At 44.9% G+C, this 13463-nt stretch overlaps 2 protein-coding genes across 2 annotated transcripts; one reads left to right on the forward strand and one right to left on the reverse strand.

Annotated features, from left to right (window-relative positions):
• Positions 1-332: 332 nt before the first annotated feature.
• Positions 333-1219, reverse strand: LOC129151753 (fibrous sheath CABYR-binding protein-like). Its single transcript, XM_054727652.1, has 2 exons — positions 1141-1219; positions 333-856 (listed from the first exon to the last, which is right to left on the reverse strand). Exons 1-2 carry the CDS (start codon positions 1208-1210, stop codon positions 333-335), a joined length of 594 nt encoding a protein of 197 aa, XP_054583627.1. The 5' UTR covers positions 1211-1219.
• A 1723-nt stretch (positions 1220-2942) lies between these two features.
• LOC129151754 (fibrous sheath CABYR-binding protein-like) lies at positions 2943-4335 on the forward strand. Its single transcript, XM_054727653.1, has 3 exons — positions 2943-3021; positions 3306-3637; positions 4258-4335. The coding sequence occupies exons 1-3, from the start codon at positions 2952-2954 to the stop codon at positions 4333-4335; spliced, it is 480 nt and encodes a 159-aa protein (XP_054583628.1). The 5' UTR covers positions 2943-2951.
• Positions 4336-13463: the final 9128 nt, after the last annotated feature.

The raw sequence follows: 13463 nt of genomic DNA on the forward strand, positions 1-13463 counted from the left end.
GAGGTGAAGCCAGGAGCCCCCCACAGGGATGGGAGGCAGTGGCCACTAGGGCCCAGCCTGCCTCCTCCTGCTTCTGCAGATGCCCCATGAGGTGGGGGGAGGGGGTGTTGCTGGAGGGAGAGGGAGGGGAAAGACCCAGGAGGGAGAAGACTGAAGTCATCTTATGATTGTACAAAGAGACAGCCCTTTCTATAGCTCAGAATTAAGGGTGTTGGATGGTTTCTACCCTTCTCCCCGGGCAGGGTGATCTGTCTGGGCTGAACCAAGCTCCAAACCCCTCACACCACAGAGTCATAGAGTGAGGTGGGACCTCACTAAATAATTTTATTTATTTATGAAGTTGAATCACCCCAGGGAGAAACAAAGCATAAAAGAAGAAAGAAGAATAGAGAAAAACAAAAAGACCCCAAAATACTCTGAATAATAACAATTAAAAAATAAACAATTGAATAACCCCATGAAGAAAAGTGAAACATAAAAAGGAAGGAAAATAGAAGGAAAAGGTCAACGAGGGGAGGTAGCACCAGTTTTTCTGAGGGGAGACGGCGAGCGGTCTCAGCCTGCGGCTCTGGAGCTGGCGCTGCTGGGCTTTCAGGAGGCAGCTCCTCCTCTGAGGCAGGACCCTGGGCAGGTTCCAGGGAGGGCTCCTCATCCAGGGGTGGTGGGGCCTCAGTCATGTCTGCAGGTGCCTCCCAGGCCGGCCCCGGCTCCACAGCTGCCACCGGAGAGGCTGATGGAGGTGGCAGGACCTCTGGAGGTGCCCACGCCTCCAGCTCTTCATCAGACTCCTCGTCAGACGCCTCTGTCTGGACTTCAGGTGTTTCTGCAGGAGCCTCCTCTGCCTCCTGGGCCGGTGCTGGGTTGTGAGAGGAGAAAAGATCACCCACAAGCCTGCATTTCCTTGTGCCCCCTTCACCGCCCTCCGCCCCCCAGGATAGAACCCAGGCCAGAGCCTTCCAGAGAAGCCACAGCCCAGGACCCACCACAGGACGTCCTCCTCGCTGACAGCCCAGCAGGTGGGTGGTCTGAGGCCGGGCTTTGCCCCTGGCCAGGCTCTGGGGGTGCTCCCTGTGTGCCTGGCACTGAGCCCTCCCCACAAGCTCACATGCACCTCCCCCCATTCTATTCCCACCTTCTCACCCTTGGGCTCTGCCTCCTCGGGCTCCAGGGACTCTGGCCAGGAGTGATTCCCGTGGGCATTTGGCCGCATGTAGGCACATGCGGGGAACTTCCTGGGGAGCCTGGGCGCCTGCAGGCCGGGGCTGGAAACAGGATCCAGGGTGGACCTTAAAACTCTCTTCGGCCTTGGATTCCAGGTTGCATGCCACCTCCAGAACCTGGGTGGCTGCTGTCCCGCTATGACCCGAGTTAAGTCCTGCAATGACAGTGACCGGCAACCGGCCCAGAGATCTCAAACCCTGCCCGGCCCTAGTCGCTGCTGCTTCTGCCCCCTGGACCTTCTGCTCCCGGATCAGGCCCAGCCCTGTGTCTGCACAGACCTCCTCCCAGGGGAAATGAGAGTCACCTCCAGGGCTCGGGATAGACCTCGGGCAGAGGGGGCCACCCACACTCCACGTCCACCCAGCCAGCCTTGACCTGGGGTGCGAACATGACTGGTCCACCAGGCTTCTGACCCCTCCTCAGCCTGTTCCTGCTCAGGTCCTTTCTATGTGAATCCCCCTTATACACACACACACACACACACACACACACACACACACACACACACGGAGGGGACATCGGGCTGCTCAGGTGGGGTCAGAGTGGTGGCCTGGCCCGCACACAACCCCCCTGGGCCTCCCTGTGTTACCTCTGGCTCCAACCATTTCAAGGGCGACACGGGTCTGCACTGAGGATCGAAATAGCGTGGGCCACTGCGGAACCCACTCTTATGGCTGCTTCTCTTGACGCCTTGGTCTCGGAACAGGGGGAGACAACACGAAAACATGGTGTCCTCTCCAACGTCTCTATCCGAGTGAGAGGGGAAGGGGCAGTTATAGAATGTAGCTGCCTGGTTACCGGGTCCCATTGAGCTCCATCGTCAGGAAGTGAGGTCACTGCTCTTGTGTGAGGAGGTGCTCTGGGTAGGGGACCCAGGGGTGACCTCACTTCCTGACGATGGAGCTCAATGGAACCCGGTAACCAGGCAGCTACATTCTATAACTGCCCCTTCCCCTCTCACTCGGATAGAGACGTTGGAGAGGACACCATGTTTTCGTGTTGTCTCCCCCTGTTCCGAGACCAAGGCGTCAAGAGAAGCAGCCATAAGAGTGGGTTCCGCAGTGGCCCACGCTATTTCGATCCTCAGTGCAGACCCGTGTCGCCCTTGAAATGGTTGAAGCCAGAGGTAACACAGGGAGGCCCAGGGTGGTTGTGTGTGGGCCAGGCCACCACTCTGACCCCACCTGAGCAGCCTGATGTCCCCTCCGTGTGTGTGTGGGTGTGTGTGTGTGTGTGTGTGTGTGTGTGTGTGTGTGTAAGGGGGGTTCACATAGAAAGGGCCTGAGCAAGAACAGGCTGAGGAGGGGTCAGAAGCCTGGCTGACCAGTCATGTTCGCACCCCAGGTCAAGGCTGGCTGGGTGGACGTGGAGTGTGGGTGGCCCCCTCTGCCCGAGGTCTATCCCGAGCCCTGGAGGTGACTCTCATTTCCGCTGGGTGGAGGTCTGTGCAGACACAGGGCTGGGCCTGATCTGGGAGCAGAAGGTCCAGGGGGCAGAAGCAGCAGCGACTAGGGCCGGGCAGGGTTTGAGATCTCTGGGCCGGTTGCCGGTCACTGTCATTGCAGGACTTAACTCGGGTCATAGCGGGACAGCAGCCACCCAGGTTCTGGAGGTGGCATGCAACCTGGAATCCAAGGCCGAAGAGAGTTTTAAGGTCCACCCTGGATCCTGTTTCCAGCCCCGGCCTGCAGGCGCCCAGGCTCCCCAGGAAGTTCCCCGCATGTGCCTACATGCGGCCAAATGCCCACGGGAATCACTCCTGGCCAGAGTCCCTGGAGCCCGAGGAGGCAGAGCCCAAGGGTGAGAAGGTGGGAATAGAATGGGGGGAGGTGCATGTGAGCTTGTGGGGAGGGCTCAGTGCCAGGCACACAGGGAGCACCCCCAGAGCCTGGCCAGGGGCAAAGCCCGGCCTCAGACCACCCACCTGCTGGGCTGTCAGCGAGGAGGACGTCCTGTGGTGGGTCCTGGGCTGTGGCTTCTCTGGAAGGCTCTGGCCTGGGTTCTATCCTGGGGGGCGGAGGGCGGTGAAGGGGACACAAGGAAATGCAGGCATGTGGGTGATCTTTTCTCCTCTCACAACCCAGCACCGGCCCAGGAGGCAGAGGAGGCTCCTGCAGAAACACCTGAAGTCCAGACAGAGACGTCTGACGAGGAGTCGGATGAAGAGCTGGAGGCGTGGACACCTCCAGAGATCCTGCCACCTCCATCAGCCTCTCCGGTGGCAGCTGTGGAGCCGGGGCCGGCCTGGGAGGCACCTGCAGACATGACTGAGGCCCCACCACCCCTGGATGAGGAGCCCTCCCTGGAACCTGCCCAGGGTCCTGCCTCAGAGGAGGAGCTGCCTCCTGAAACCCCAGCAGCGCCAGCTCCAGAGCCGCAGGCTGAGACTGCTCGCCGTCTCCCCTCAGAAAAACTGGTGCTACCTCCCCTCGTTGACCTTTTCCTTCTATTTTCCTTCCTTTTTATGTTTCACCTTTCTTCATGGGGTTATTCAATTGTTTATTTTTTAATTGTTATTATTCGGAGTATTTTGGGGTCTTTCTGTTTTTCTCTATTCTTCTTTCTTCTTTTATGCTTTGTTTCTCCCTGGGGTGATTCAACTTCATAAATAAATATAATTATTGTTTGTATTTTAAATGGTGTCATTCCTGAGCCTGAAGGAATGATAAGCATCACCACCGTCTAGTTGCAGGATGTTCCATCCCCCAAAAGGAAACCCTGCACCCACAGTCCTCACTCCCCACTCCTCCTGCCCCTGGAGACCCCTGGCCTGCTTTCTGTCTCCGCTCTGTTACCTGCTCTGGACGTTCCCTACACATGGATCTTACAATAGGTGCTCACATATTTTTGTTTGTGTTTCTCTGAAATAGCACTTTTGTTATTTGAAAGGGAAATGCCAGATGGGTTAGAGATCGGATGTAAAAAAGAAGCCCTATTAGTAAGTGTGTACATAATCTTGAGGTAGAGGCCACTGGGCTAAGTGTGACCCCGGGGCCAGAAGCCATTCAAGTAAAGGCTGGCTATTCCTGTGCCCAGGACAAAAATGCAGAAATCTGGAAAGACAACTTCATGCTGGAAAGCAGTCCTCACGACCCAGGCCAGATAAAGTTGTGACCTCCCTGTGGTCCAGCAATCTCTGGAAAGTTGGTGTTTTCTAAAGGGACACTGGGCAGACACAGGCACTTACAAGCGGAGGTAGTGCACACATCTTTACATGTCAGAGTTGCCCCACCTCCTGAGGACACACACTGTCACCATCAGACTGGCAGACTTCTGGACAGGTGGTGACCAGCCCTGGGGACAAGGTGAGGCAGCAGAGGCCCCAGCAGATGCACTTTGGAGAAGGGGAAATGCCCCTCCTTTGGGGAACAGTGTGCAGAACCTGCCAAAGCTCCACAGGTGCACACCTGCACCTGGCAGTGCTATCAGAAAGGAAAACTAAGAAAACAATACTATTTGCAATTGCATTAAAAATTAACAAATTACATAGGAATAAACTTTACCAAGGATGTCAAAGACCTGTACTCAGAAAATCACAAGACATTGAAGACAGAAGAAGTAGAAGAAGATACAAATAAGTGGAAGCATATACCGTGTTCATAGGTAGGAAGAATTAACATCATTACCATGTCCATATTACCCATAGCAATCTATAGATTCAACAGCATTCCTCTCAAGATACCAATGGCATCTTTCAAAGAAGTAGAAAAAAATCATAATTTCTATTGTCCAGAAATTTAGAACCAGCTTATCTGGATGGTTTTGACATGGTTTTTAAAACAGTTGTAGTCAAATGTCAACCAGGGATATAGTCATTAGAAGCATGAAGAATCTGCTTCCAAGATGGCTCACTCACACAACTGTTAGCAGAAACCTCACTTCTTTTGTAGTGGTGGAAAGAACTCAATTCCTGAACACATGGATCTCCCCCTGAGGCTGTTGGAGTCTTCTCACAAATTAACGGCTAGATTCCCCTAGAGCCAGTGATTTAAGACCAAGGAGGAAGCGATGATGTTTTTTATAACTTAGTCAGAAGCCTCCTACTATTCTGCCATGTTCTGTTTATTAGAAGTGAGCTACTATGCCCATTTCTCACCCAAGAGAAGGGGCCTTGGCACTGACCTTTTGAATGGAGGAATGTCAGAAAGTTTGTGGACTACTTTAAAATCACAACACAAGGCAAGCTATTTGTAAAATTCATCTGTAATATAACCTCTTGGGATTTCAGTATCATGCTATGTGAAAGAAAAATGCATATCATATGTACTGTTAGCTGACATTTTGCCTTAAAGTTTGACCAAACCACGTTTGTCAGACAAGTAATACATGTGTAAGAAATAAGTTTTACATAACTTTTTGTTTATCAGTGAAAATTTGTGCCACAGAAGATTTTTGTTTGTTTAGTGAATGATCACTTCATGCACTAAAGTATAGATTGTTTTGGTGTTAGTACTGAATGCTCACCAACTACGTCTATAGAAAGGAAGGGCATCACTAGTCAAAGAAAAAGTTTGTCCCTGTTCACAAGTATACCGGTGATGCTAAAACCTATTATTTGTAATACTCTTAGTTTTGAGAGAAATAACCAATTTTCAGCTGTTGATTGCAAGTTCTTTCAGCTTTTTTGGCAATGAAAATGGCAGCCATGTAAAATGTTGCTTTTCCACAACACAAGACCACTTGATGTTAGGGAAAGTGGTGCTTGCATGTATTTCTATTAAGTGATGAATGGTATTAAAACATTTTTAATAAATTTAATATTTTGGCCACAGTTTTTTCTCTAACTGGCTTTCTTAAATAGTGTCATCCAGAATGAAAACATAGATTTCCTGGGTTCAAAACCCAGCTGGACCACTCACAAGTTCTGTGATTTTATTTTATTTTTTAAATATATTTGTATTGATTTCAGAGGGAAAGGGAGAGGGAGAAAGAGATAGAAACATCAATGGTGAGAAAGAATCATTGATCAGCTGCCTACTGCATGCCCCACACTGGGGATCGAGCTGCAAACCAGTTTTGTGTCCTGACCCGGAAACAAACCAGGCATGTGATCTCCTGGTTCGTAGGTTGATGCTCAACCACTGAGCAACGCCAGCCAGCAAGTTCTGTGATTTTAGACAAGTCACTTAATCTCTTTGTGATGGAATTTCATTATCATTAAATAAAGTTTATAATGTCATCCACCTCAAGGAAATGACCTAAGGTTTATCTGTATAAAGTGTATATATGCCGCCTGGCATAAAGTTACCATGCAACATATATTAGCTATTATAACAATAACTATTATATCCTCAACATATAATTTAAGGAATGAAATATCATGAATTTTAATCTAACATATAAAAATCTAACATATAAAATTTCTGAGGAAGTCATAATTATGGTGAAAATAGCTCAATCATCAGAATTTTGATCCTTTCCCAATACTTAATGATTTCCTTTCATCATCTTTGTAAAACATCTATAAACTATTTTTGAAAATATTTCAAACCCATCTACACAAGCTTCCATAGACTATGAAGAAATACTGAACTGAGCCAAATGCAACCAAGCATTGGATTAGGAATCCTTCATTCCTCTCTCCAATGTAAATCACTCATCTTTCCAAATTTGTAGTAGGTGTGCTCATCAGCATACAGTAAAGTGGAATGCTATAATAAGTCTTTAGTGAGAAATTTGTCTCTAAACTCTGGTCTATAATCAAGTCTAATGTCCATAAATATCTATGAAAGCCATAAACTGTTAACTAGCATTTTCATCTTCAACAGTAATAGACAATAAAGGAAAAGATGACTGGATGAGGAAACTGATCTATGAATTGAGCTATTTGTCGTTTAGCTAGGTATAGATTTTTTTTTTTAATTTCTTTATTGAGCCGAAACCGATTTGGCTCAGTGGATAGAGCGTCAGCCTGTGGACTCAAGGATCCCAGGTTCGATTCCGGTCAAGGGCATATACCTTGGTTGCGGGCACATCCCCAGTGGGGTGTGTGCAAGAGGCAGCTGATCGATGTTTCTAACTCTCTATCCCTCTCTCTTCCTCTCTGTAAAAAAATCAATAAAATATTTTTTTTAAAAATTTCTTTATTGATTAAGGTATCACATATTTCTCCTCATCCCCCCATTCCCATCCCACACCCCTCCCCACGCATGCCCCCACCCCCCTGTTGTCCTTAACCACTGGTTAGGCTCATATGCATGCACACAAGTCCTTTGGTTGATCTCTCCCCTATATTCCTACCCTCCCTTACCCTCCCTCTGAGGCCCGACAGTCTGATCCATTCCCCCTTGTTTCTGGGTCTGTTCTTGTTCATCAGTCTATGTTGTTCATCATTTCCCCTAGATGAGTGAGACCATGTGCTACTAGAAATACACTTATAAGAACCAAAAATGTGACAAGCAATAATGATTATGCTGAAAAGCAAATGAATCAGTCTGTAGTGAGTTTCTTTCTGGGCCAACAGTTCTTTTGAGACCCAATTTCAATGTCAAATAGTTCCTTATGTGCACATGTAAGCAATGATATTTCAGTTCTGGATGGTGGACAGATGGTGGTAATGCAGGTTCGACCCTCTCTGGTTTGGTCCTGGGCAACCTGCAGTGACTCACAAATGCTGACTGCTAATGTGGCAAGGCGATGTCAGCATCTTCCATCTCTGGACTGCTTCTCTTCTGTCTTCATGGCTGGAGTAGTCCTGTCGATTCCTCTCTATTGCCAGAATCCACATGGTCTCGGAGTTGTTTTCTGAAAATATACAAATATATTCTCGACCAAAAGTTAATAAAGGAATATTTCCTATAAATTTGACTTGGGATCCTTTTTAATTTTTTGCCCAAATGATTTTCCTCTGGCTTGTTTTGACACCATGTGTGTTTTTCATGGGTGTCTTGCTTTTAGCATTACAATTAATTTTCTAAAGTACAAATTTTCTAGATGTAATCTATTTACAGGATATTTGTCCTTACATGATATTCTTCTAGTATCCCCCCTTTTTTTGATTTAAATATTAGGAGGCTTTTGAAAATTTTTTAATGTAGTCTTGATAGCTTTTAAATTTTAATTTTTTGCACTATAATATGACTGCTTTAGGTTCATTACATGTTATGCAATTTTATCATGAGATGAACTACCAATAAAAATTTTAGTTAACACTTTAGGAACTGCTTTTTCTCCAGTACTATTAATTTTTCTAGAATATTTGTTTGTTTCAATGAGCCAATTTAAATTAGCCTGAAAACTTGACTACTATTTTACTGTCAAATTTATTACTCTAACAACAATCTTATTTTACCCTGTAAATATTAGTGGAAAGGATTATTTGCCTTCTTGAGTAGACCCTGAGCATTCCTGGTGGTAGGCTGAATTTAGATAGCAAAATCCCACTCCTCCACACCATGGGTTCAAGACAACTCAAACAATTCTTGTTGCAGTGAGAGGGCAGCTGCTGTTGGCCAAGTCTCTGTCTGTTACCTGGGTCCCGATTTGAGCTGGGCATGGGACGTTAAGCAGCCATGGGAGGAGGAGACTTCCTTCAGAAAGGGTGAGGGTTCAGGCCCCTGCAAAGTTAGGGGGGTTAAAGTCTGTGCCCCACCTCTGTTGACCCCCAAGTTCTCTCCTGATGGCCCCTCTGCGACTGTGCCTGTCTTAGGTTGTTCCTTCCCTGAGGAATCTTACCCATCTCTGGCTAACCAGCCATCCTCCGGGGCCAAGCAGGGTAATGTGAGGTTCAGTTCTGTCTCCTTGGTACCCTATGTCCCCATGGCCTCCACGCCCAGCACCTGCCTTGGGATCCCCTCGCCTGCTGTCGGGGCCCCAGCACTGATCACATATCTTGAGGAACCCGGGTTTCTTCTCCAGAGAGGGCCCAGCTTGCCCCACTGGGCGAGAGACGGATCCATGGTACCAGTCATCACGAGGCTTCAACCTCGACATGAACAGAAAACTCAGGCAACAGCTGTGTGCAATTAGATTGTGGGAAGAGGGTCCCTCTTGGCCAAAATGGCAAGAGGGAACAATATAGAATGCTCAGGTGCCTTCCCAGGAAGCCCTCTACACAATGGAAGGGATTAAATCCTTACATGTCCTTTTTAAATTGCTGCCAGACATTCAAAGAATTTGTTTGTAAGTTTGCTTGGGATAATTATGTATTATGCTGTTGTAATTCTAAAATATCAAGAGATGTGTTACCTTTGTCTCCAAGCACCATAAAGATGATTTTTTTATTGATCCCCAAGGGTGCGAGGTACTATTATAGGTAATGGGGGTAATTCAAATCTGAGGAGAATTTTAATGACATTGTAGAATAATATCATGTAAGGATATTCTTTGCTCTAGGCCATGGCAATTCCCTTTCAAACTGGCTGTCCATTTCTTTTTGTATTGACAAGGTCTTAGTTACATTTTCTGCACTTCTCCAGGGGGCAGGTAGTGATAGTAGTGACACCCTTTCTTTGGTGTCCACACAAGCCAGAAACCTCTCTTTAATTTTACACACAAAGGGGCAGTGTTTTGATTTTTGTGTCATACAAAAGGGAAGCTGGGTGGAGAACCCTGTGTAATTATACTTTCTTGCCTCCCCCCCTCCATGATCCTCCTGGATAACTAAGGTGTTTGGTATTATTGGTGACTACATTAGTCAGGGGATCAGTCCACGTAAGGGGTCTTACCCATGAAGGGTCAGGAGCATAAGTCCAAAATACTTCCACATTTTCCCCAGGTAATATTACTGTACATCTGATGATTGCTAGCATGGTTAGAAAGGTGTTCTCAGGCATTCTTGGGTTTCTGGTTACCTCACAATTTCTTCCCTGAGGTTTGACGTTCTGATTGATGTTTCTCTGTCTCTGGATCTATTTTTTTTTCTACCAGTTTATGTTGTTCACTATATTCCACAAATGAGTGAGATCATGTGATATTTATCTTTCTCTGCCTGGCTTATTTCACTAAGCATAATGTTCTCCATGTTGTTGCAAATAGTAAGAGCTCCTTCCTTTTAACTGCAGTGTAGTATTCCATTGTGTAGATGTACCACAGTTTTCTAATCCACTCATCAGCTGATGGGCACTTGGGCTGTTTCCAAATCTTAGCTATTGTAAATTGTGCTGCTATGAACATAGGGGTGCATATGTCCTTTCTGATTGGTGTTTCTGGTTTCTTGGGATATATTCCTAGAAGTGGGATTATTGGGTCAAATGGGAGTCCCATTTTTAATTTTTTGAGGAAACTCCATACTGTTTTCCACAGTGGCTGCACCAATCCGCGTTCCCACCAGCAGTGCATGAGTGTTCCTTTTTCTCCACATCCTCACCAGCACTTGTAGTTTGTTGATTTGTTGATGATAGCCATTCTGACAGGTATGAGATGGTACCTCATTGTTGTTTTGATTTGCATCTCTCGGATGATTAGTGACTTTGAATATGTTTTCAGATGTCTCTTGGCCTTCTGTATGTCCGCTTTCAAAAAGTATCTATTTAGGTCCTTTGCCCATTTTTTGATTGGCTTGTTTTTCTTCCTTTTGTTAAGTTAATGAGTTCCCTGTAAATGTTGGAGATTATACTCTTATCAGAAATAACATTGGCAAATATGTTCTCCCATGCAGTGGGCTTTCTTGTTATTTTGTTGATGATTTCTTTTGCTGTGCAGAAGCTTTTTATTTTGAAATTTTGATAGAGATTGCATTCAATTTATAGATTGCTTTGGGTAGTGTAGACATTTTAACAATATTATTTCAATTCATGAGCACAGAATATTGTTCCATTTCTTTTTCTTCAATATCTTTCATTAATTTCATTAATGTCTTGTAATCTTTAGGATACAGGTCTTTCACCCCCTTGGTTGAAGTTATTCCTAGGTATATCTTTTTGATGCATTTATAAATGGGATTCTCTTAAGTTCATTCTGATAATTTCTTATTATTGTATAGAAATTCAACAGATTTTTGGTGTTTGTTTTGTTTTCAAATTATAAGAGAAAATATAGAAAAAGAGATAGAAAAGGTGAGCCAGCTGGGCTGCATGGGCTCAGGAAACCAGTTATAGAGGCCAAAGAAAGGCAGAGAGAATAGGCCTGGGGGAAGGCGTGGGCATGCTCAAAAGAGAGAAAGAGTGCTTCAACAGGATTTTTTGTATATTGATCTTTGTATCCTGCAACTGTAGTGAATTTATTACTTTTAACAGATGACAATATATATCATTGTCCTGTTCCTAATCATAGGGGCAACACTTGCAACTTTTTACCATTGGGTGTTTGATGGTAGCTGAGGGCTTGGCATACCTACTTTAAGAGTTTTTATGATAAATGGATGTTGAAATTCGCCAAATGCTCTTTCTGCATGTAATAAGATAAGTATGTGGTTTTGATCCTTCATTTTGTTAATGTGGCATATCACTGATTGATTTGTGGATGTTGAATCATCCTGGCACAAGACAAGATGACTACTCTCACCACTTTTATTCAACATGGCAATGGAAGTCCTAGTAAGAGCAATTAGGCAACATAAAGAAATTACCATCCTGGCATCCCTGGAATGAATCCCACTTGATCCTGGTGTATGATCCTATTAATGTATTATTAAATTTGGCTTGTTAATATTTTATTGAGGATTTTTGTATCTTTTTTTTTTTTATTTCTGCTTTCTAATATTTTTTTTAAAATATTTTTATTGAGGTATTATATGTGTACATATCTTACTATTACCCCCCCCACCCCACACCCACACATGCCCTCCCCCCCCCCAGAGTTTTGCGTCCATTGTTTATGCTTATATGCATGCATACAAGTCCTTCGTTTGATTTCATAACTCCCCCACCTTTCCCAAACTTTCCCCCTGTACTTTGAAAGTCTGTTTGATGCTTTACTGTCTCTGTATCTATCTTTTTGTTCACCACTTTATAATGTTCTTTACTATCCCTAAATGAGTGAGATCATGTGGTATTTTTCTTTCATTGACTGGCTTATTTCACTTAGCATAATGTTCTCCAATTCCATCCAGGTTGCTGCAAATGATGAGAATTCCTTCTTTTTTATGGCAGCATAGTATTCCATTGTGTAGATGTACCACAGTTTTCCGATCCACTCATCTGCTGACGGGCACCTAGGCTGTTTCCAAATCTTAGCTATTGTAAATTGTGCTGCTATGAACATAGGGGTGCATATATCCTTTCTGATTGGTTTTTCTAGTTTCTTCGGATATATTCCCAGGAGTGGGATTACTGGGTCAAATGGGAGTTCCATTTTCAGTTTTTTGAGGAAACTCCATACTGTTCTCCACAGTGGCTGCACCAGTCTGCATTCCCACCAGCAGTGCACGAGGGTTCCTTTTTCTCCGCATCCTCGCCAACACTTGTTGTTTGTTGATTTGTTGATGATAGCCATTCTGACAGGTGTGAGATGGTACCTCATTGTTGTTTTGATTTGCATCTCTCGGATAATAAGTGACTTTGAACATGTTTTCATGTGTCTCTTGGCCTTCCTTCTGTCTTCTTTTGAAAATATTCTGTTTAGGTCTGTTGCCCATTTTTTTATTGGATCATTTATCTTCCTCTTATTGAGTTGCATAAGCTGCCTGTAGATGTTGGAGATTAAACCTTTATCAGTGATAGCATTTGCAAATATGTTTTCCCATGCAGTGGGCTTTCTTGTTGTTTTGTTGATGGTTTCTTTTGCTGTAAAAAAGCTTTTTATTTTGATGTAGTCCCATTTGTTAATTTTCTCTTTAGCTTCCATTGCCCTAGGGGCAGTGTCAGTGAAGAAGTTCTTGTGGCATATGTCTGAGATTTTGTTGCCTGTGGATTCCTCTAGTATTTTTATGGTTTCCCGTCTTATGTTTAAGTCCTGTATCCATTTTGAGTTTATTTTTGTGTATGGTGTAAGTTGGTGATCTAGTTTCATTGTTTTGCATGTATCTGTCCAGTTTTCCCAACACCATTTATTGAAGAGACTGTCTTGACTCCATTGTATGTTCATGCCTCCTTTGTCAAATATTAATTGAGCATAGTGGTTTGGGTCGATATCTGGGTTCTCTATTCTGTTCCATTGATCAATATGTCTGTTCTTGTGCCAGTACCAGGCTGTTTTGAGAACAGTGGCTTTGTAATACAGCTTGAAATCTGGTATTGAGATCCCACCTACTTTATTCTTCTTTCTGAGGATTGCTGAGGCTAGTCGGGGTCTTTTTTTATTCCAGATGAATTTTTGGAGAGTTCTTTCTAGGTCTGTGAAATATGCTGTTGGTATTTTGATGG

This window comes from Eptesicus fuscus, chromosome 15 (genome assembly GCF_027574615.1).
Source record: "Eptesicus fuscus isolate TK198812 chromosome 15, DD_ASM_mEF_20220401, whole genome shotgun sequence".
Lineage (NCBI taxonomy): Eukaryota > Metazoa > Chordata > Mammalia > Chiroptera > Vespertilionidae > Eptesicus > Eptesicus fuscus.

What these genes read in the sequence shown, in the direction of transcription:
- LOC129151753 (XM_054727652.1), bottom strand. Translation starts at nt 1,210, where the DNA reads ATGCGGCCAAATGCCCACGGGAATCACTCCTGGCCAGAGTCCCTGGAG. An exon ending in CGAGGAGGCAGAGCCCAAGG is followed by an intron (nt 857 to 1,140) that starts GTGAGAAGGTGG and finishes CTCACAACCCAG; the next exon opens with CACCGGCCCAGGAGGCAGAG.
- LOC129151754 (XM_054727653.1), top strand. Translation starts at nt 2,952, where the DNA reads ATGCGGCCAAATGCCCACGGGAATCACTCCTGGCCAGAGTCCCTGGAG. An exon ending in CGAGGAGGCAGAGCCCAAGG is followed by an intron (nt 3,022 to 3,305) that starts GTGAGAAGGTGG and finishes CTCACAACCCAG; the next exon opens with CACCGGCCCAGGAGGCAGAG. An exon ending in GTCTCCCCTCAGAAAAACTG is followed by an intron (nt 3,638 to 4,257) that starts GTGCTACCTCCC and finishes TCCTGTGCCCAG; the next exon opens with GACAAAAATGCAGAAATCTG.